The sequence below is a fragment of the Aptenodytes patagonicus genome, chromosome 16 (assembly GCF_965638725.1).
Source record: "Aptenodytes patagonicus chromosome 16, bAptPat1.pri.cur, whole genome shotgun sequence".
In the NCBI taxonomy this organism is placed as follows: Eukaryota; Metazoa; Chordata; class Aves; order Sphenisciformes; family Spheniscidae; genus Aptenodytes; species Aptenodytes patagonicus.
This window is the reverse complement of record NC_134964.1, coordinates 10918259-10941893: the sequence shown is the minus strand read 5'-3', so window position 1 is coordinate 10941893 and position 23635 is coordinate 10918259. Positions and strand designations below refer to the sequence as shown.

The following is a 23635-nucleotide window of genomic DNA, read 5'->3' as shown; positions in this document are numbered from 1 at the left end:
ATCCCGGCACCCCGAGGCACCCCGCTGCTGCCAGGCTTCGGGAAAGGGACGCTGGTGTCTGTGATGGGGTGTAGTGAAAGGCTTTGAAATAGGTAGATCGATCAACGCGGCAGAAATTTAAAGGGAAAAGAAAGAGGCTGCACTGAAAATGTTGTCAGTTGTGTAAGAGGCTGAGTAAAATGGAAAGCATCTTTTGCTCCAAGCCTCTAAGTCATTAAAAAAACCCCACGTTATCCCTGAGAAGGGTTATTTTTGCATTAGGGCTAAAACAGATAAGAGGTGTAAATTCTCAGAACTGGATGTCATGACGCCAGCCACCCAGTTTTTCTGGCGTTATAGTACAGTGTTCACCAAACGGTGTTTGTACCGAGAGAAACTCATCTAAAAATAAGGACAAAACCAGTCTGCTAATAAACCTCTATGGAATCTCAAATTTGCAGCTGTACTAGCAGAGTCCGCAGCAATATGGGGTACAGAGGGGTGAAGCTATTCACTATTGGATTTCCCTGTATTGCCCTTTCTACCAGGTAAGACACCTTCCTTCTCGGAGAGCTGTTGCTGGCTGCCGGAGCCACCGGTGCCTTCAGCCCCAGCAGGCAGAAACAATGAGTCAGGTTCTAAAAAAAATCACAAGCTTGCCTTAAATATCGTAAGGCTGTTTTAAATACAGATATATTTGGCTTACTGCTTTCTAGACTCTGGTCATATTTTCCCTAGGCAGCTAGCGACTTTCTAAAAGAAAGCTGAGATTCTCACCAATATTTCCAGGAAAAAAAAGCAGCAAATGTGAGTCCTGCGATACGATCACAGCAGATACACACAGATCGTCCCTCTGCACTCTTTCACACCGATTTCACTTCTCTTTTCTTGTTTTCTCTGCTAGAAATGACCATTTATTCAAACAGAAAATGTAGCATTGTTCTAAGTGTCTAAGAAAAACGTATCATAATAACCAGCATAAAGAAGTCAAACCACTTTGCATTGATCGTGCTCCTTCTGCAGGGCCCACTCCAAAGCCCATTGATGTCAGCAAAATCTTTTCATTGACTTCAATGAGCTTCAGATCACAGCGCAGATTTATAAAGGCATTTAGGTTCCTAATGATGTAAGTAGTTGCCTAGAGGTGTTAGGGGCCTAACCTGCTTATAGCCTTTTGTAAATCACACCAGGCATCTCCTTACATGTTGAAGCATTGAAATACCTGAAACGCTACAGTATCCTGAAGTCACCAAACATACCGAGTTGGAATTACGCTCACTAATTTTAGGTAAAGCGATCTGACTGCGTTGCAGCTGGGGTGGGTATGGATTTGGAAAGCCATATATTCAAGATAAGTTTCTTCATTAGAGAGGAAAAAATATAAAGTTGGGAGAAGATCTAATAGAATAATTTATTGCAAATAATGTTTGTTATTAATTTTGGCCTGTTTACTATTTGGAAACACATTTTTATTAGCCAGCCAGCTCTGCAGATGGCTGGTTATTATTCATTGCAATTTTTCCCCCCCTTTTCATTTAATTTGTGGATACACCAGCTTTATTTCCAAGTAGTTGAAGTTTAATTCCTCAGCTAGGTCCACACCAAACAGAGGGGGAAAAAAAAGATCTAAGTCAAGTGTTTCATGTGCAAGTTTGTTTAAAAATTCTATAATCTATGACAAACATTTCAAATTAAAAGGACATTCCCACAGGCAATGAAATAATGAAGCCCTTAGAATCAGGCAGCCGAGGCATGAAGCTGATAGCTCTTTCCACATTTTATGTACTCTCAAAGGAGAAGAGCAAATTCTGAGAGCAATATCGTGTTGTGTTTGTAGATATTTCTTACCAACTGTGGGCCAGATTCTGCAGCCAGCCTAGGGGTAATTTGTTCAAGTGAGTGGAGAAAAGTCTGATTTCAGGTCTTTCTGTGCCGTACTCAGTACAGTGCTTAGTGTAACTGTTGGCTGTAATCCTGCAAATACATTTTACACGCATGTCAGTGGTTTCACTGATTTTAAGGGGGACTATTCTTCCATGTAAAGGTATTTGTGTATGTGGGGGTGGATATGACCGTTGGGCAAATCAGGAATTTGTGCTCAGGTACCAGGGGGATGGGAGGGGGAGTAGTTCAAAAATCTGAGTGGACGGACAGAAAGGTGGATAGAGTGCGGTCAGACGGACATCACGGTCTCATCGCACTGCACACGCTTAACGGAAAAGTCCTGCGGAGTGCGGCTGACAAATGAGCCTGTCTGCAGGCAGCGAGGTGGATTTCCTACTGCAGCTCCAGCGGGCGGCTGGAAAGTAAGTCAGCATCTAGAGAGAAGCTGTTGAGAACTGAGATTTCCTCTCTGCCCTACGGGACATCCCTGCACCCTGCGGGACAGCCTCCCGGGCGCCCCTGCATCCCTGTACCCCCCGGGACAGCCTCCCCGGGCACCCCTCTACCCCCCGGGACAGCCTCCCGGGGCATCCCTCTACCCCCCGGGACAGCCTTCCCGGGCACTCCTCTACCCCCCGGGACAGCCTCCTGGGGCATCCCTCTACCCCCCGGGACAGCCCCCCGGGGCATCCCCGCACCCCCCGGGACAGCTTCCCGGGGCATCCCTCCACCCCCCGGGACAGCCTTCCCGGGCACTCCTCTACTCCCCGGGACAGCCTCCCGGGCACCCCCGCATCCCTCTACCCCCCGGGACAGCCTCCTGGGGCATCCCCCCACCCCCCGGGACAGCCTCCCGGGCACCCCCGCATCCCTCTACCCCCCGGGACAGCCCCCCGGGGCATCCCCGCACCTCCCGGGACAGCCTTCCCGGGCACCCCCGCACCCCGCTCCAACCCGAAGGGGCTCGGAAGCGGCTTCCCCGCGGAGGCCGCACGGCCACCCGCAGCCCGCGGCTCCGCCGGGGCCGGGCCGGGGGCGGCTCTGCCCCCCGCCCCCGCCGCGCCATTGGCCCGCCCCGCCCGCCCCGCTCCGCCCCGCGCCCGGCGATGTCTCCGCCGAAGTTTGCCGCGGCGGGCGCCGCACGTGGGAGCCCCGCGCCGAGCCCCCGGCACCGGCGGGCTCCCGGCACCGCTTCCCCGCCCGGCCCCGGAGCGGCAGCGGGGGCGGCGGCGGCTCCCCCCGCCCCCGCCCCGCCCGCGGGGGATGCCCCCCCTGAAGCGCCGCCGCCGCGGCGTGGCCCCCGCGCCGGGGATGCGGCAGCGCGCAGCCCCCCGCCACCGCTGAGCGCTGCGCGGAGGGGCCGCGCCGGGGGGCGGCCGCGGAGCATGGCCAAGGCGCCCGGCCGCCGCCTCGGGGTAGCATGGCCGTGAGCGCGGCGGCCGCCCCCGCCGCCGAGCCGCTGCCCCGCAGCATCTTCAAGAAGTTCCTGGTGATGCTCTGCTCCCTCCTCATGTCCCTCTACGTCTTCTACTGCCTGGCCGACCGCTGCCAGACCCTGCCCGGACCCATCATCGCCGCCGGCGCCGCCTCGGAGGAGGAGGAGGGCGGCGGCGGCGGCGGGTACCTGGGGGGCTCGGCCGAGCTGCCCCCCTGGCAGGCGGCGGCCGCGCGGCGGAAGCGGCTGCTGCAGCGGCTCAAGCAGCGGCGGCGGCGGCAGGAGGCGGCGCCGGGCGAGGAGGTGCCGGCCGGGGGCGGCGGGAGCCGGGCCGGCGGCTCGGGCGGCGGCGGGGGCAGCGCGGCGGGCACGCCCGGCACCCTGACGCTGCTGCTGGGCGAGGGCACCAAGCGGCTGCCGCAGGCCATCATCATCGGCGTGAAGAAGGGGGGGACGCGGGCGCTGCTGGAGTTCCTGCGGGTGCACCCCGACGTCCGCGCCGTCGGCGCCGAGCCCCACTTCTTCGACCGCAACTACGAGCGGGGACTCGCCTGGTACAGGTACGGGACGGGCTGGGGCGGGCGGCGGCACCGCGGCGGGGACGGGGCCATGGCCGAGCCGGCAGTGCCCTCCGCTGGCCGCGGAGTCCCTCCGCCGCCCACCCGCGTCTCCCGGACCCGCGTCTCCCCGACCCTCCAGCCCCGCTGCCCCAACCCCTCCAACCCCCCAAGCCCCATCGCTGCTCCCCGCAACCCCGTCCCCGCTCCCCAGACCCACCCGCCGACCCTTTTCTCACTCCCCAAATCCCCCAGCCTCGCTTCCCCCAGCCCCCGTCTCCCTTTCCCGATTCCCCAGACGCTCTCCCCCCATCCCCTCTCTCCGCCCGTTTTCCCGTCCCTGCTCCCAAATCCCCCAGCCCCTCTCGCTCCCCACATCCTCCTCCCTGCTCCCCGCCACCCCATCCCCTAACCCCCCACCCCTCCTCTTCCCCCCGTCGCCCAGCCTCGCTGCACAGCGCATCCCCCAGCCCCTCCTGCCCCGGTGCAGGGTCCCCCCGGGGGTGCCGCCCCGCAGCCCGGGGTGCTGCCTGCAGAGGCGGGGGGGGCAATGGGAGGAGCAGTGGGTGGCCCATCGCCCTGGGGACTGCACGGGGATGCTGAGGCAGAGCTAAACCCCCCCGAGGAGCCCAGGCCCCCCAACATCTTGCTGCTCCTTGGCTCTTTTGGGGGGTGGCTTTGCAAAACCTGTGGCTGATCTAACTCCCAGACGAGCCACCCCGCAGCCCCGGCTGCCTCCCCTTGCAAAGCATCGTATCATCACCTCCCGCAACTCCCAGCCCAGAGATGCAGCCGTTAAAAGCAGCTTCCCTGTGTTCGGTGAGGAGAAAAAACGTATTTCTCATGCAAATGTTTCAGCAGCCCGATAATGAATAACCTAAAATATCAGTTCCAGGAGCGCAACCCACATGCTCACCTTGCCTAAGAAACGAGCAAAAAGGTAGATGGGGTTCTCCTTTCAATTAGTGTTTCATTAAATCAAATAAAAGGTATCCCCTTTAAAACAAAACAGTAAACGTTAAAGCCAAGGGACAGGATTCTCATTAATGTTGTTTTGATGTTTTTCTTCTGTGTTTTAAAATTAATAGGGGAGCGTCTTCTGGCAGATTCCTATAGAAAGCATTGGTTAGGGTGGGGGCGAAACTGCTCTTCCGCAGAGTGTGTCTGTGTTTGTGGCTTTCTTGAATGAACAAGCAAAAAGAAGAGAATTTCGGGTACCCCCAGAGCTTGTTTTACTTCCATGTTAAGCCCAGCTATTAGCAGAGAGGAGAGGATGATTTTGGCTCAGCTTGCAGTGACAGTATTGAAATGTGGAGTAGGATAGTACTGACAGTCCGAATGTTTATGTAAAAGTCTTAACACGTGGAAGTGATGAGCTTCCTTGTGTATCCGCCGGTGTCAGAAACACGCTGGGATTTTGCAGGCAGCAGAGTGTGGGCTCTCCGAGAAGAAAGATTTCCTTTCGTGTGGGCTGAAGCTGTCTACAGAATTGTATTTTTAGTGTGCGCTTATCCAGTTTCCGCATGCTGACCCTGTATCAGAAAGGAAACATTAAAAACGAATCTGAAAAACCTCAAGAACTTTAATCAAGTCTTGACTTTGAAAAATAAACACATGGCTTTGGGGTGGCATCTACTGAAATTTATGGTGGATATGCAGAAAAGCTCATTTATCAAAGATGCTCTCGAAGCCTTGAGGAGCAGATGGCAGTGGAATAGACCCGCTTCTGGAAACAGTGCCTGAGCAAGGAGTGCAGACCTAGACAGAGGAAGAGCCACAGGCGTTTAGGGCATAGTACAGTCCTCAGTGTAGGGGATTTAATTTTCCAGAGGTTTGGTCTTGATCTTGCAGCTCCTACTCATTCAAGGTGCTGCCCTGCAGGCTGTTTGTGTAATCATTATGTTTTAGCGTTTGGTACATGAGCTCTCCCATTAATTGCTGCAGTTTGTTTGTTCTGGTATTTGATGTACTGAATTTCACCTTTTTCTTTTTTTTTTTTTTATTAGCTCTGTGGAGGCTGAGGTACAGTGAATTCTTTGTATGAGATTATTCCTTTGAGACCTAATCTTGCCGGCTTTGCTTGTATGAGTAATCTTTATTAACACACAGAGTCCTGTCGTGATGGCAGAGCTGCGGTGTCAGTCCGCTGGTAACCAGTTACCAGCCTGTTATAAATACTCATTTAAAAAAAATAACTGTCTCTCTCCACGGGTTTGCTGTGATCTTTGATGAGGGTTCAGTGCCGGGGAAATCGCCAGATGTTTGCCAGGGGTCCTGATTTCTTATCTTTGGCATCAGAGGCTTAGGTTTCACGTGCATTTCTGTTTCCCAGCAGTCAGACTAAACAGCATCATTACAAGGTATAAACAGTTGGGTTTGCTTTCAGCGCCCGCAGGAAGCCGGCGCGGGCAGCGAGCGCCCTGTCCAAGGGAACAAAAAGCTCTTGGCGGTTTGCAGCGACACAGGCTTGCAAACGGAGAAGAGCCAGCCAGCCTTCGCGGCTGATGGTCGCTGCCGTTGTCACTGGAGCGCGGAGGTGGGCTGTCACAAGGATGCCACACCAGGACCATGGCAGGGTGGCTGTGGGGTCTCAGGCACGAGGGGGACCCTGCTTCCTCCTGGAAACAAAAGAGCAGCTCCGGTAACAGCTGCTTGTTACACGGCATGAGGGTGGATAAACAGGGGGCTGAGCCCTGGCTGCAGCAGCAGGATGATGCTCCCGAAGCGGCGGGTTAGATGGTGGTACCTGTAGGGCAGCAGCTCGCGAGGCACGGGCTTGGCGCGTGAAAGTCCTGTCACCTGCTGGGGTGCCACACAATGCACGAAAACGCTGTCCGTTAAATCAAGTGGAATAATCGCTCGCCTCTTATAGCCCGCGCTGTGCCTGGGTAAGAAGGCTGCTGTCCTACCGAGAGGCTGATTTTATAAAAAAACAACTTGAGTGATTTAATTTGGTAAGTGTGACACCTCCGTGTGTGCTCGTGTGTGGGTTGAATATCAAAGGAGGTTGTGTGCCGAAAGCAGCTTTCTCCGTTTCGGGTTTGCAAGTCCTCTCTTCGTACGGGGACAAAAGGAGGGAGGGGGCAGCCCACAATGCTCACATTGACTTCCCAGCGCAGTAATCTCCGCTCCAGCGCTGAACAAGGCTATTGAGCTAACAGAGTTCAATAGCAGGTGAGCATGGGTTGTAATAGAGTTCAACTGCCATCCCCCACCCCGAATATGGCCGTATACAGCCTGGGGAAAACTCCAAGAATAGGGCTAAGCCAGTCAAGTAAAAAAAAATGTCTGGATTAAAAAAAAAAAAAAAAAAAATCTGTATTTGCGGGTGATATTGCGAGTCTGGCTGGTTCCCTCTGATCCTTTCGTAGTCTCGCGCTGATTGAGCTGCCTGTTGGAATGTCATTATACTGTCAGTCACCCCAGGAACGTTTATTTCATATGTTTTAATCTCCCTGCCTCTGTAGCACCGATGCCAATTTCACTAGAGCGAAGCCACGCTAATGTCATTAGATTACACCCGATCCAGGGGAAGATGAAAGATGTTTCAAAGTTACTCCGTCAGGTTGGGAGTTAAGTATCGCTCCTCCCCGATGCTTCCAGAGCTGGGGGGTTCTGTCTCATAATTAATGTCCTCTTGGGATTTTTCTCCAAGGCTTTTTTTTTTTCCCCCTCCTTCTTTCTAATCTAGGCAACCATTGATGTTTCTGAGTCAAATAGTCAAATGGAACAGAGAACGTCTCAGTTGCTGAAGAGGTCTGGGAGGGAGGAAAAGGAGGTTCGTTTAGCAGGGGGACACGTGCTTGGAGCAGCTGCATCCCACCTCGTGCCGTTTCCCATCCTCTGTGCCTCAAATCATGGTGAAATCGGAGCCCTGGGGAAGCAGGAGTCGGGCCACTCCTGTAGCAGCGGATGGCCTGGAGGTCCATGGGGTTTTGCAGTCACCGTAATTCAACAGCGCAGTCAGTGAGTGCTTTGTAAGCATGAAAGTGAGGATGGGAACGTAGGCACGGGGAGCAGGACTGTGTGGAAGATGCCGGGGAGACTTTGGGGGAGTGAGTACAAGTCGTGAAAGGTGGAGCAGGACCAGATGGCCATCAGGAGGAAAAACCTTGTTGCAAAACCCCCCCGCGGGAGAGAGATGCTGTAGCAGTAGTTGCCTTAAAGTGATCTTCTCCCCCACCTTTCTTCAGCCAACCTTGCAGCCTCTGCAAGAAACACCAGGTCTTTGACTGTGTTCAGGGTGTGCCCAGCCCAGAACATGGGTTGTGCCGTTGGACATCGAGTTTGAGCCAGTTTGGGTTTTCCACTCCCTGCTGTGTTCATGCCTGTTTGTAGGAGGGTCTGGTTTAGCAGCGCCTGCTCCTCATCCTGGGAACATCTCGTCTCCCAAACACATCTGAATTACTAATAGGATCAAGCGCAGCCTGCAGCAGTTTCTTTGGAAATTGCAGCCTTGGACAACCACATGCTGAAGAGGATCAAGGTCCTTGTTTATTTATTAGCTGTGTAATCAGATACCTCCCCGTACTGAGCTCATGGTGCCAAGTGCTGTATAAAAAGGGAACAAAAGATGGTCTTGGCCCCAAAGCGCAGGTAATTCACTGTAAACAACAGGTGGAGATAGGCTGAGACAGGCGTAAAGACAGTGGAGAATGTGCTGGTTGGTTGGGCAGCGTGGGTCTGCTGGCCAAGGGGTCATTGGAGATGGAGGATGAGGTGAGTTTATGCATGGTTGAAGGGACCTCTCCTTGCTGGGGAAGAGCAAGGGGGAGAAGGAGCTCACTGGAAACGCTGATATCAGGGCTGGGGTCATTGAGTCCGTTATAAAAAGACAGTAACTGGTTCTGGTGCTCATGTGCTTTGCCGCTGCCTTTGTGCGTGATCTGGACTCAGTTGCTCCAAGGCATTTCGGTAAAGATTTGAAATAGTTTGAAGGCTGGCACCCTGCTACTGGGGAGATGTTAGGGTCTGGAGAACAAGTCTTATGAGGAGCGGCTGAGGGAACTGGGGTTGTTTAGCCTGGAGAAAAGGAGGCTGAGGGGAGACCTCATCGCTCTCTACAACTCCCTGAAAGGAGGTTGTAGCGAGGTGGGTGTCAGTCTCTTCTCCCAAGTAACAAGCGATAGGACGAGAGGAAACGGCCTCAAGTTGCGCCAGGGGAGGTTTAGATTGGACGTGAGGAAAAATGTCTTTACTGAAAGAGTGGTGAAACATTGGAACAGGCTGCCCGGGGAAGTGGTGGAGTCCCCATCCCTGGAAGTATTTAAAAGACGAGTAGATGCGGCGCTTAGGGACATGGTTTAGTGGGCATGGTGGTGTTGGGTTGACGGTTGGACTCGATGATCTTAGAGGTCTCTTCCAACCTTCATGATTCTATGATTCTATGTCTTGGTGTGCCTCAGTTTGCCCATCTGTAAAGTCACTGTCCTGTGCTGCAGGGGTGGGACAGCAGGGTTGTGACTCTGTGGCACCTCTCTCCAGCGCAGAGATGAGGTGCTATATGGAGTCTGAGCCTGCTGTGGGTTAAATAACACCCAAAGCAGGTGAACCCCACCAGAGCTGCTGGCAGAGGTCCTGCAGCCTTGGCACAGCTTTGGCTCGCTGTCCTCTTGTGGCGAGGTGGAGTGCCACCTAGTGTGCACATCTGATGGGTGGCACCATCCAGGGATGGCACTGTCCAGACACACACCCCTAGCAAGATCTAAGTCCGAAGAGGTGGGGCTGGGCTCTTTCCCTTCTTACTCCTCAAGTAAACCCCAAAGGGTGGTTATTTTTGGTGGCTCTTTTAAGCATTTTGCATCTATACATATCACATCTATTTTCTGTTAATGGCGAAGTTCATATCCAGGGTTCGTGTCCATTCCTGATGACGGAGTGAGCTCCTGAGTTGGCATATAAGGAGAAGTCAACCCCATTCCCATTAGAAAGCATCAAAATAAATACTTAGGGTTTTATTGGACTCTTCTCTCGGCAGATCCTGTGGTCTGCACAGGGATATACTGGGAAGGTTCAGAAGTCATAGAATCATAGAATAGTTTGGGCTGGAAGGGACCTCTAAAGGCCATCTAGTCCAACCCCCCTGCCGTGGGCAGGGACATCTTCAACTAGATCAGGTTGCTCAGAGCCCCGTCCAACCTGACCTTGAACGTTTCCAGGGAGGGGGCATCCACCACCTCTCTGGGCAACCTGGGCCAGTGCTTCACCACCCTCAGTGTAAAAAATTTCTTCCTTATATCTAGTCTAAATCGACCCCCCTTTAGTTTAAAGCCATTCCCCCTCGTCCTGTTGCAACAGACCCTGCTAAAAAGTCTGCCACCATCTTTTTTATAAGCCCCCTTTAAGTATTGAAAGGCTGCAATAAGGTCTCCCTGAAGCCTTCTCTTCTCCAGGCTGAACAACCCCAACTCTCTCAGCCTTTCTTCACAGGAGAGCTGTTCCATCCCCCTGGTCATTTTTGTGACCCTCCTCTGGACCCGCTCCAACAGGTCCGTGTCTTTCTTATGCTGAGGGCTCCAGAGCTGGACGCAGTGCTCCAGGTGGGGTCTCACCAGAGCAGAGCAGAGGGGCAGAATCCCCTCCCTCGCCCTGCTGGCCACGCTGCTTGTGATGCAGCCCAGGATACGATTGGCCTTCTGGGCTGCGAGCGCACATTGCTGGCTCATGTCCAGCTTTTCATCCACCAGTACCCCCAAGTCCTTCTCGGCAGGGCTGCTCTCCATCCCTTCATCCCCCAGCCCGTATTGATACTGGGGGTTGCCCCCCAGGTGCAGGACCTTGCACTTGGCCTTATTAAACCTCATGAGGTTCACACAAGCCCACTTCTGGAGCTTGTCCAGGTACCTCTGGATGGTCAATAGACCCCGTCCTCCTCTTCAGTACTGCTTCACGCCTCAGTCCCTGGGGCGCGGGAGCCTGGAGGGGATCGGCACCATCCTCGTCCACCCCATGGCTCTACCTTGGCATGGGGTGCTTGGAAACTGGGGTTCCCCTGGCCCTGCCTGCTTGTGCTGAGCAATCTTGAAAATATGGCCTCAACTGTCCAAGATTTTGTCAGTTGAATTGATAGAGCCGGGTCTCATGAAAAGCAGCGCAAAGCTCCAGCTGGCTGGGGCGAGAGCCCATTTATGGCAAAAATTGTGATACTCTTTAGAGAAGTAGTTTGAACTTTAAGCAGATTCACCCTGCTTAAACCACTAGTCCTCCTTTCAGGTCGGATCTTGCAAATCCTCACCTATGCATGTAGCCCATCCTCCTGCCATCGGCTCTGCTGCCTTTGGGGGGGCTCCTGGGAGTAATTATGTTGAGTCTGGGGTCCGGGGCCGTGCTCTGGCCACACCATCACCACCAATATGTCTGTTCACCGCAGCCGAGCTAGGATTTCACCCCAACCTTTTGAAGTCTATAATAAGAGCAGTTAGGTCTGGGGAGGGGGAAGGGAGCTGGTGCCTTTCCAAAGAGTTCAGAACAAACAACAAGTGATCAGAAAACCTGAGAATAACCCGCCGTGAGCCCCCTCCCCGATGTAGGCATTAAAACTCCTGAGCTGCTAATTATGCTTTTCCCCTGGAGAATATCAAGGTAACCCAAACTGCTTTCGCAGGGAAACAGCAGAGGCTGACGAGGGGGAGCAGGGACGGTTGTTATGGCCATAAATCTTTGCAAACTCTCATTATGTGCAGGTATTATGGAAGGGAAGTGGATTAGGTTGCAGTTAAAGTTGCGTTGCTGGGGTTGGATACTGGGGTCTTACCCCATTACAAAGCCCCGTATGGGTCAGTGGGGCTGTTCGTGCATGGTCTGTAGGATGGGGCCATCCCAGGGACCGTGACAGTGACCAGTGTCTCTGCCTGTCTCCTGCATAATCCAGCTTCTGGGAAATTCAGTTTTTCATGGTTTGGAGTTAAACATGTTAACGTCCAAACTGCGCCCTCCTGAGCCCTTGCGACGCCCTGGGGGGTACGTGAGCTGGACGGTGCCCACAGTGAGAATATAAAGAGTTGCCTGAGGAAGTGAATTATTCTTGGTGTTTCTTTCATCGAGTGATGTGATTCTGCAGGAGGAAATCTTTCAGCAAAAGAAATCGCCGGTTCCCTTCGTGCATGGCAAGACCATCCTTCTTGCTTCCTGGAAGTGAGGAGATGCATAACGTGCTCTTTCTGTTGCAACACCATCTGTTGCAGAGATATAAAGATCCCTGCTCAAACTCCCCCAGGCTCGAGGCTGCTGCCACCGGGTACGTCTCTGGTGGGCGAATGAGGAGAAACTTCCTATTGCTGCCCCGGGGGAGCTTCGGAAACCTCGTGTGGTTGTTTTCCCCGCTGTCGAGCAGCCGTGCCCAAGCGTCGCATAAGAAAATCCCACCTGGGCAACTCCAGGCATGCGGAGACCTTCCTTGCACAAAACCATGCAGATCGTGGATGCCAGTACAGCAGCTTCAGCGGGATCCTGCCTAGCTCCTGGCTGTGAGAGGGAGATGGAGCAGCCTCCTCTGCCCTGGCTGCACCGCTTGGCTCCAGTTCCCGAGCACAGCCGGTGGCTGGAAACTGGGATGTGAACAGTCGGATCAGATCTGACCACAACTGCCCTTCCCACACCTTCCCCTGGTGAGAGATGTTCAGGTTCAAGCACAACGTCGGGAGGCTGGCTATTTATTTATTTATTTATTTATATCTCTCTCTAGCGGGATATTTTTTTGCTGAAAATTTCAAAAAGCCAGGCTGATTTGTTCTGACATCGCCTGTTGGAAAAGGGCTCCCTCCTGCAGCCCGTGCTCTCTGGGGAAGCCTTTTATGGGAAAATACCAAATCCAATTGTTTTGACTTCCGTGTTTATCTGATGGTTTGTGTGTGTGTATGCTTACGTGTGCGTCTTCAGGCTCTCAAGTGTTGCGTTTTGTCATTAACATTTCATTTCTGCTTTCATGGTATTGTATCATAACATCGAGTACCATATACCAGCAGCTTTCAACATTATTTAAACGCTTTTGCACTGTCTGAACTGGACTGTTTGGGAAGCCCTTTCTGGGGAGAAATTCCCAAGCATTGGCATGTTCCAGCTCAGAGTGAAACAAGTGAGGAAACATCTGGATTTCCCACCTGGGAGGAGCTCTGTGTCTTGACCCCTCCGGCACAGGGTTAGCGAGTGAAAGGCAGGAGATGCGATGGCCCAGGAGGAGTGGTGTGCAGAGAGCCTGAGGAGATGGCCTGGCTTGGCTCAGACCTCCAAAAACATGCTCCAGGATCAGCGACCCCACGGTGCTGACGTGCTCAGAGCCCCTGTAACACGCCAGCTGGAGATGCCGCTTTTGCCATTTTGCATCTGGACTTTGTTGGCTCCAGAGTCCCTTCCCCGGCTGGAAATTTGCTCCTTAAATCCCTTTGGTCTCAAACATTGCTGGACTCCAGGTTGTGCCTTGCCAAGTTTTGCTTTAAGCCTCAGTAAAACGGTGTTTGGGAGGACCCTGGGTCACCCAGTGCAGCAAGGCATGGCTTTCCCCTGCTCCTGCTGGACCTGTGCCCATGGGGGGTCCCCTGGCCTGGACGGGGGGAGCAGTGGGTTACCCTGGGTGCAATTAGTATTGTGCCATTAACGCGCTGTGATTTGCATAGGAAAACTGGTGATGGCAGGAGGAGGCTGTATGACGTGCCAAAGCCAGAAGTGGGGGAGATCTCCCTCCTCTGAGAGACAAATGCTGGGTCAGTGGCCTCAGCTGTGGTGTTTCTCTCTTTCCAAAACCATGCTGTTAGGAGGTGTTGGCAGAGCCACGGCACAACCGTTCCCCCCGACACAGGTCTGGCAGCCGGTCCCTGGGTTAGTGCGGTGCCACGGCCGTCAGCAGCATTGGTGGAATGGAGAACACTCCACTCTGCCACTGGGGAAACAGGCAGAAAAGCACCCAGAGCGTCTGGCAGAGCAAGGCTTAGCACATGGGACCTCTTGGCATCTAGCTCCATGCTGCTGTTGATCTCTTCTAACTGTGGTAGGAAGGGAGACTGTCTGCTACAAGCATCAGCGATGGGTGTTCAGCGTGTGCTGAGCTTCCCTCGGCATCAGCTGTGCGCTCCCCCCGCCCTCCCCCCCGGTGCTGCTCTGCTCCTCAACCTGCTCCTCGTGCTGAAGGTCATGGAAAGTTCCCCTGACTCCTCTTACAAGGGTTGAGGGTGCTAATCCCCATGTCCGGGCTAACTTCCAGCTCAGGTAATTCTAGTCTCTGCCCCTAAAAATTAACTCTGCAGTTTTAACTGGCTCCAGTCATCTTTGCTCCCCATTCCCGGGCTGGGCACCGTGCTGCTGGCAGAGACCCACCACGGGGCTCGGGGCTGTTGGCTTTTGATGGCTGGGAAGTGATCTTTCTTCTGGTCTGCAAGATGATTTGGGTTTTTCTCTGTGCAAAAGCTGCGTGTCACGGCAAGGGATAAAGCTAACGTGCAATATTCCTGCCCTTTTGCACTGCTGAACTGCGCTGTGTGAATATTAATATTTGCCTATAAATGTTTGCCTGGTATTTATCAGTCTTGTACCTGTGTGACAATGGCTGTTAGCTCCTTCATCATCTCTAAAGAAGGAAAAAACCCAAAGCCAAATCTCACTGCATGCAGCAAGCAGAGCACAGGTAGTGACACGCAGAGCTGGGTGAGAGGAGCGTGGGTTGGGGTCGACAGCTGGTTCAGCCGCCTCCTGTGCAGGGCTTGGTGAGACCCGGCTCGTGCATGTTGGTTCCACCAACGTCTGGCTGCCCTGTGTGCCCTGTCCCAGCCAGCTTCCCCAGCAGGGGAGGGCCACACGGAGGAAGAGGAGGAGGAAGATGCTGAGCACAGGCATGTGTGCACACAGACGCGCTGGTGCCTCGGTGCTCACTCTTCCCCAGCCCGGCTGCATTAGGGGCAGCGGGGGCAGTGACCAGCTCTCCCCTTAGCCTTAGCTCCTGGAGGGGTTTACGGGGTTTCTCGCTCTGCTGACGCGTTAGAGATGACACAGCTTTACCACGCGCTGGGAAGGTCCTTTCCACCTGCTTCTGGGCTGGGGGCCATCGCTCCTCCAGCTCCCCTGCTGTCGCAGGGTTGGCTGCGTCTGCAAGTGCACTTAGTTGCATCTTTATCTCCTTGGGTGCTCACTGTCCATCTTACGTTTCCTCCTCCCCTGCACTCATGCGCTGTATTAGCGAGTGGCCGTGAGCTGTGAAACTCTCCCAGGAAGGGAACTCTTGAGCTCTGCTAAAGACTCTCCCTGCAGCCTGGGTCCAGAAGCTGCTGAGAGGGAGATTTCATGGGGCAGCTGAGAAGGCAGAGGCCGTCGTTCTCATGTCTCCAGCTGTACCATCAGCAACAGGTTAGAAAGAAGCAGAAATAGGTACTTTTTCAATCAGTGTGAGATTAAATTGTGAAACTGGCTGCCACGGGAGGCTTTTGGCTAGAAGACTCTAAAAGGGCTCCAGAAGTGCTTAGCAAAGAAAGATGCATCAGGAGCTGTTAAGCGTGAGGGACCAGAAGCAAAGTCCACCTGAGGGAGTCCCCGAGCCTTGGCTGGGGACCCAGGGGTTTGCTCCAGCTGCTGGCACAGGAATTAGCTCGTGGGTCAGGGGGACCCCAGGGTGACCCAGGGAGGCTCAATTTCCCATAACTGTTACCGGGCGAAAATATGATCAGTGTTATTTGGTTAGAAATACACTTTCTGGAAGGGGATGAATTTTCCAGTTGGCATCGAATGGCCGGTGGTTGATAGCAAAGATGGGAGCATTGCACTTTGCACCCATGGTCTGGGTAATTTCAGCATAAATGACCATTGAATGCCTGCCCCCCATCAGCTCTTGTGCTGAAGAGCCTGGATGTGTGTGTAAAACTGTGTTAGTTCATACCAGACGCAAAGAAAAAAAAGAAAGAGATCTCTTAGCACTTGCAGGCTAGTGAGGTGGGTAAGCACAGCTTAACTTTCTGAAGCATCTCTTCAGATTTGGTTGGACGGGGCTCTGAGCAACCTGATCTAGTTGAAGATGTCCCTGCCCACGGGAGGGGGGTTGGACTAGATGGCCTTTAGAGGTCCCTTCCAACCCAAACTATTCTATGATTCTATGATTTACATGCTTCTAAGGTACCCGAGGCTGCTCCCCCTACGCAGTGGCAGCAGGCAGGGGCTGGCAGCGACCCGGCCCTGTGGGCTGAGCTGCGGCAGCCCCGCCGGGACCGATGTTTGCTTTGCAAACATTTGGAGTGGTTTAAGGTCCGACTGCCGCCCCGGCTCTTCATTTCTGCCCGTCTGCTGGAGGGCTTTGCTGCCTGGATGGAGGGCGTGAGCCCTGCTCCTCTGCCCTGTGCAAACCTGCCTGGGTTTAAAGGGCTGCCAGAGGTTTTTGAGCAAGCACAGAAAAACCCACCCCATCCGTGGATTTGGATGGCTGGAAGGCGATATGTGCCCCAGGAGAGATGCAGCGGGGATGGCTGCATCTCCTGGTCCTGCTTCCTGTGGCATGAGGTCGCGTAGCAAAGGGGGGTGTCGTCCTGGGGAGCAGGCGCGGGGCAGGCTGGAGGGGAGGGGGGAGCGCAGAGCTGCGTGCAGGGGCTGCCGCGAGGAAGACTTTCTGCCGACAGTTGTCTTTCCAAGGAGACCAGGAATGCCAGCTTGCCAGGAGCACTCTCTCCATTTCATAGCAAAGAGGTGAAGGTACGAAAGCCTGGCCATTAAATGCCTCACACCAAACACCAAGGGGTTTCTTGTCCAGCTGCTCCTTGTTTGAGCTAGGATGGCCGGTTCCCACCTCGCTGTTCCCAAGCGTAGCAGGGTCTGGCTTGGGCTGGACCCTCCTTAGGGCAGAGGATGGGATTTTGTTGTGCACCTGCGGTGACAGGAGAGCTGAGCTCCCGGGGACAGCATGGGCATTGCCATGGCACAGACAGCATGTGCTGCTTGTCTCCTGTGTCATGTCCAGGGCAGCTGAGGAGGCTTTGGGACACACTCAGCCTGGCTGGGCAGTGGTGAGCAAGGGCCTGTTATGTCCCCTGCCTCAGTTTCCCCATGTGTGAAATGGGGTTATGCTGATGAGCTCACTCACAAAATACTAAGGTCATTGCTAAAGGTGCACCTAGCGGGGCTGGGACTTGGCTTTCCTGCAGTTGGTGAGGACCAGGATCTGTCCCTCCAGCGTCGCCCTCTCTGGGTTGCGTTCTCTCCGACCACGGGCAGATGCAGAGGATGCACAGAGGGTCAGACGGAAAGTCACATCAGGTTTAAATGTTGTTTCCGCATGCACGCAGTGTGATCCCCGCTCAGCTGGGCTTGGGGCAGAGGCGCTCAAGCCCCCAGAGCTGCCTTCGTAACGAGTCGTGATGCCGCTCCGCCTGCTTGCTCCTGGCTCTCCCTTCCAGCAGCAGTAAATCTTCTGGAAGAGCCTCAGAAAGAAAGAATTTAGTAGGACACGCAAGCGGTTAGCCCGGGAGCCTCCAAAGGGGCTTAGACAAGGGGGGGAAGGACTTCATGGCCTGACCCAGATGCAGCGCACAGCATTTAATTGAGTTTGACTGGCTCCAGTGCCACGGGTCGGGGTCAGCGCCGGCGGTGAAGCCCGCCAAGGCGCCGGAGCCGCTTTGTTTGGCACTTGGACAGGTTGAGCTCTGCCCTGCCTGCGCGGGGGGTCGTGGCCCTCTGTCACATCGTGGGGACCTGCTGCCTCTGCGGCGCGATGCGGCCAGGTCAGCGAGCCAAGCCGTGAGCTGCGGGTCTTCAAGGGGGCTGCGCCTCGGAGTTTTATAGGCTTCATCTGCTCGTTGCTTCCTAATTGCAATTGAGTTATTTGGCCTAGTGACAGCGAACTGCCGGGTTGCAGCTGATGCCTGGATGTGTCCCCATTTCTGATGTATCCATCCCTGCACCTCTGTTTTGGGACAATTGCCCTCCCTTCCAGCCTGCCCCAAGACAGAGCTGGGAGGAAGAAATTGGTGCTTCCCCATCACTGCCTGCTTCTGCCGGGTGGTGCAGTGGGGCAGCAGCTCGCCTCCCCAGCCACCGGAGCCAGGCACTGGCATCGCAGGCAGTTTCCTGCAGTAGCTAAGAGGAGAAGCCATGGGCTTGATGTATCCATTGGGACCCACCAGCCTTCCCAGGCCAGACATAAAACCTCTGGTTTCCTAGTGTACCTCTGGATTCTTTGGTACATGAGAAATATGCTGTTGCAGCACTGGATTTTTAAATTATTATTTATTTTTGGACAATATAAGCATCTCCCCAGCACATGCTTCTGCTGCTTTCTCGGCTCTCACCCCAGAGCCCCACTCTCACTCGGAAGCTGCCTGGGCTCGGTCACTTATAACCCTGGGAGGATAGATGGGAAAGGCATCGGGGTGGTGATCGCAGAGGCGAGGAAGGAATTTGGGTGTGTTTCCTCTGGAGTAAATCTGACTTAAAATTATGAGCGGCTCTGGATTTTATTAAAGCCCTGAAAGCAGCCCTTGGCTTTGTTGGCTAAATCCAGCAGCATTGTAAAAGCTGGTGTAAGGCCACACCTAGATGAAGGAGCCCAAGCCTGGGTGACCTGCAGAGCCATGCTCAACCCTGGCCGTTCCCAGGGGCTTTTTTGGCCATCACCCCACTGGGGACATCCAGCGGTGAGTGGGATGGAGGAGTCCGGACCCACACTGGAGCCCACTGGGTGTTTCAGCATGGATGGGGCATGCATCCTTCTTCTCCCCTCCATCCCTGGGAGCTTCTGCTGAATAGCCCATGGTCAGCCCAGGGTGGGTGTCCTGGTGGATCTGGCCTCTGCTCATGGTCACCTTCATGGTCACCTTGGTTGCTGGGAGCCAGCTCTTCGTGGAGCCTCCCCTTTTCCTTACACATCCTCGGTATAAAGCCAAATTTATCAGACTAGTCATTTTTGCACTGGCAGCTGAGCTTGCTTTCGTGGGAGTCTGTCTGTCTGTCTGTCTGAGTGGGCTGTGCTCTTGCCTGCCTGCGGCTGCTGGGGTTGCCCGGCATCCCTGGATCCACAGGTGGCTCTGCCCAATGTGGGGAATGCATTTAGGAGTTGTTTGACCCCTTGGCTTCCCAAAGATACATCAGCCAAGGGGTCCAAAGGAAGCTCTGTCCTGGCTCATCTCCTAAGCCAGGCATTAAATGCATGGCATACCCTAGGAAAGGGCTTGGAAGCAAAGTGCACCGTGCACTGAAAGATAACCCGTTACTGCGTTGTCCTCAGCGAGGGGGCACTTACTGCACCCCTGTGCTTAGGAGTGGAGACCCTGAGATGGTCCCTCTCCTGCCCTGACAGACCTTTCCCAGCCCACTCCAAGCCCTCAGGTCCCCAGAGCTGTAAAACGGATTCCAATGGGATCCTGGGGATGAGGAGAAGGGAGAGACCCGGACGCTCTCCCTCCCTCCTCTCCCTGCAGGCATTCCCGGCAGACCGGTGGTGGGCAGAGCTGCAGCCAAGAGGCACATCCCTTGCTGGGAGCTGTGGGCCATGGGGCTCCCGGGGGAAAAAGAGTCGGGAGGGAGCTTTAGGGAGTGATTAACGGCCTCAGCCGCAGCAGGGCCATGGGTCAAAGAGGCCCAATTATTTCCTGGTGATATTCCTGCTGGAGGGGGCGATAAGCTGACACGGCAGATACAGGTCCACCTGACCCCTCGGCTTTGGAGCAAAATGAGGGCAGGGACAATGGGGACACCCCCTGGGCCCCATTCACGCTCTCCGCAGTGACTTTCAGACACAAGCCCGTGGGTCACCCCGACATTGCTGATTCAGGCATGGTGTCCCCCCCCAGCACAGATTTCCAGGAATGCCGTCCTTAACATCTCCTGCTAGGCAAATCATAGCCATCATGTTTAGGGGAAAAATTGGATTTGCCTCGTAATCTAATCAACGTTAAATAACAGTAATTCTAACTCCGAGGCTCTATGTTTAAAGTGCTGTTGGTCTCTGGGGATCATCAGAGTTATTTAATCTAATGAAATCACCATTACTGTCTAATGAGGGTGCACCACGGGGATGTCTTTCCTGGGAAGGAAGGCAATGGTTAAATAACTGGCAGTCAGGGCCAAATATTCAGGGGGGGTAAATGGGCAGGGTGCAGTAAGTTGAAGGTTTCACCTGGTTGGGACCCAGGGCTCTTTGGCTGCATCTCTCTGGCATCTTTCTAACGGTAGCTGTCATTGCTGAAGACATGTTGGTGGTGAGAACGTGCCCAGGTCCCTCCTGTCACATCCCTGGGACACCTGGGCAGGCTGGGCCACACCAGTGCCGCCTTTCCCCTTTCTCTGGCCCAAGCAGGAGTTGTTGGACTCAATGATCTTAAAGTTTTTTTCCAACCTAAATGAGTCTGTTTTTTAACCCATCTCAATACTTCATCATGTGTCATGACTTGCTGTGCAACCCCCAGCAGGTTGCTCTCTGTGTTGGCTCTCCCTGTGGTGGTCCGGGCTGTGTTGTCTGCTGGTTTTTAAGATGTTTTCCCCCAAACCTGCTGTACTTTTTCATTTTCATTAAGCGGTTTTTCCTTATCTCCTTTTTAGAGGGAGATAGGACCTGTTCCAGTTCACATTTCCCACGCTGGCTTCGCAGCAATTTCTGAGCCACCAGTCGATTCAGTCATTACGGAGCAAGCCGAGCCGTATTGAGCCAGTTGCTTTCCTACACACTGAACTTATTGTATTCAAATATGTTGGAGTTATATCAGCAGCAGGCAGGGACTCTGCTGCCGTCAAATGCCAGCACAGCTGTATCCTGTGTAACCAGGGGAGTGTTCCTTCCCTGTAGTGCGTGCTCTAATTTCCCATTATTATTTCTTTAATAAGACTGATACTTACTGTACATCGCTCATTTGCTGCTAAAATTGGAGCAATTAGAGCAATAAGTGGCAATTACCTTCTGAGCGGCGTGGCGTGTGAACCCAGCGCGGTGCCTCCCCAAAGGAGGAGGCTGAAACCTGCCTCTCGGGAGCAAACGCCCGCGAGCGGCAGTGTAATGCCGGGTGGCTCTGTAGGGACAGCTGGGTGCCTGTCGGGAGTGCCCGGCATCCTCCAGAGGGAGGATTGCACCCATGGGTGCTGGAGGAGGACGCATCTGGCTTGATGTCCGTGGATAATGGGGATGAGGAGGTGTTGCGGCTCTGCACGTGCTGCTGAGTTATCTTGGGACATGTTCCCTATCTGGTGGTTGGGCTCCTCTGAGCAGCCGGTCCCCAGGGAGTGGTTTCTCCGCTGGAAAACAATCTCCATGCTGAAAAAAAATTAAAAAGGAAGATGTCTGGTAATTTAATCATATTAAGTGCTCCTAAAAATCACGTCTGTGCTGCACAACAGTATGCCAGAGGTCTCTGGAGGAGCAGATGCAGGAGGACCGGTGAGGATTTGGTGCAGAGAGATGGGGCAAAGGAGGGATTTCTGGAGGAGGGAGGGTGAGATGTGCCAGCAGGCAGGTCTGAGAGCCCTGTCCCCGCACGCCGCCCTGTCCTACACGGCCACAGCCCGGCCAGCGCTGCAGGACGCCAGCCCTTGCCCCCACAGGGGCAGCACTCTGTCCTCAGTGCTGGCATGGATGAGCCCCATGGCCACGGCACGGGTCCCTTTGGCGCGGCGTGGCAGCGCAGGCGATGCCCCGCGTGCTAACGAGGAGGACCAGGAGCCACCGTTGGCGAGGACGGTCCCTACAGGCGGCTCCTCAGCGACAGCAGGGATGTCTGTGTTCATTATGCACATCCCTTTCATGCCGCCTTCATTATTCGCATGCTATCTAGTGTCATTAAGATATCAAGTTCATTTAGGTACATCCACATTGGCAGTTTAATTATGTCTGGGTACTACTCTGTATTTTATTCATGGACTATCTGGGGGCGGTTGTCAAACACAAGCCCGGGAGATAAAGGTTCGGTGGCTGCAGAATGCTAATGTCCTGCTGGTTCCCTTTTGACAAATACACATGCCAGTTATTACCAAACTGATTATTTCATTCATTAACACCACATACATCAGCTCCCTTCACCCAGTATTATTGTATACATTCATCTTTTCATAAACAATTACCTGACAAGGTTGGGAAAGGCAAGTACGGGGGAATTAATGCTCTGATGAGAAGTTCCTGGCGTGGGTTAGTAACAAGGTGCTGGGGGGTGTGGAATGCCCCGTTAGCGTGATCGCTTCATTAATCAAATTAGGGACAATAGCACGTCACATGTGTGCCATGTTTCCCAACAATACCAAACCCGTTCGCATTGTGCCGGGGGCTCAGCGGATGGGGCTCCCTGTCCAGTTTGCGGTGATGGGGGAGATGAAATGAAAGCCAGGGGACCCGTCCAGAAGGCTTGGAAAGCATTCACCGCGGCCGGACCATGGTGTGCGTTTCTCATCTGCCCTTTTCTTTTTTATTATTATTATTATTATTATTGTTGTTGTGAGGAACATTTGCATGAGAACAGGTTCTTTGTTTATTGTTTGTGCCTTTTTTCCGGCTTCCACATATTGCTTTCCTGGAGCTGTAACCCTCCACGACAGCATTAGCAATGGTGGTGGGAATGATTAAGACACCGTGAACATGCAACCGTCTGGGGAACAAAACCCCACGGGTCTTCTTTCTACGTTTTTTAACTGTAAAAGGCTGGCAATGGAGGAAAAAAGTACAGGGAGACATGAACAGTGAAAAATAACCAAACTCATGAAATAAGTGATTCCCACAGCTTTCTTAGAGATCGTGGTGAAACCCAACGGACAGGACTAGTGACGCTGCTCGCCCAGCTGGAGGTTGCTCTCGCAGTCTGAATCTGCCACAGGTAGCATCCTCCAGCACGTTATGTCCAGAATTAACCCGTGTGGAAGGAATCAGACCCGGAGCCGCTCTCAGCGATTTCCCTTGAACACGCAGCCCACAAGGGTTCAGTGGATTGTTGGTCCCATATTTGTCTCTTTAAATACATTGTACCCTCAACTGTTTCCACCGGCAAGCTCGCTCCCTCCGATACGGAGAAGGAGCAGCTGCAGGAGGCCACCAACACAGCCAGAATCAATTCAGCCTTTCACTCAAGCAGACACGCTCGGAAAGTAATGCTTCAGGGGTCACACTTCTGCACTACTCCAGCGCAGGATTTGCAAACTAAAGAAAGGATCCGAGTGAGATTTAAGTGCCTAACTCCCTTAGGCCCCTTTGAAAAAAGCCCCACTGGAATAACTAAGAAGCTTTCACTGTGCTTTTGCAAAAGCATTAATCCTCCTTGCTATCTCTGCAAGTCTCTTTGATCACACTTCAAAATCTTCATGCCAGGGGTCCTGTCTGGGCTTTCCAAAGTGGCTTAAGAGCAGACGTCTCGCTGCTTCTCAGGGAGACCTGGGCTCCCAAGACACAGAACCACTTTTCAAAGCCCCTCCGTGCGTGGCTCTCCATATTGGGATGAAACGATGGTCCCGGCGGTGCTGCTGGCCTGCAAGGTGACACCCCGTGCCCCAACCACGGGGCGATGCCCGACTGTTGCGGTGCAGTGCTGGGCCATGGTGTCAGCATGGGCTTAGCCTGTTTTTCCTGCATTTTCCTACATTTTCCTGGGGGAGCGCGATGAAAGAGGGAGCACGCCCAGACTGGGTTTTCTCCTCTGTGGATGCTGAGAAATGAAAGGGGAAGGAGGGTTGGTCTTGCTAAGCAGGGCAGCCCTGGAAAACGAGAGACTGGGGGTCATCCTCAGGAGCCGATCTGAAACACCCAGCCCGTGCCAGTTTGGTGCTGAGTGAGGAAGATGAGGCTTTATTGGCCTGGATCCAAATGACTCAAGTTGACTCACGAAGCTGAAGTCACTAATTGGGTTTTTTT

General features: G+C 53.9%; 1 protein-coding gene across 1 annotated transcript in view; it reads left to right on the top strand.

Moving 5' to 3' along the window:
* Positions 1-3283: 3283 nt before the first annotated feature.
* The window catches only part of LOC143167961 (heparan sulfate glucosamine 3-O-sulfotransferase 3A1-like), a 38883-nt gene continuing 18531 nt past the window's right edge, over positions 3284-23635 (top strand). Inside the window, exon 1 of the mRNA XM_076353952.1 lies at positions 3284-3858. Within this exon, the coding sequence (XP_076210067.1) occupies positions 3284-3858 (575 nt within the window). The remainder of the gene's footprint in view (positions 3859-23635) is intronic.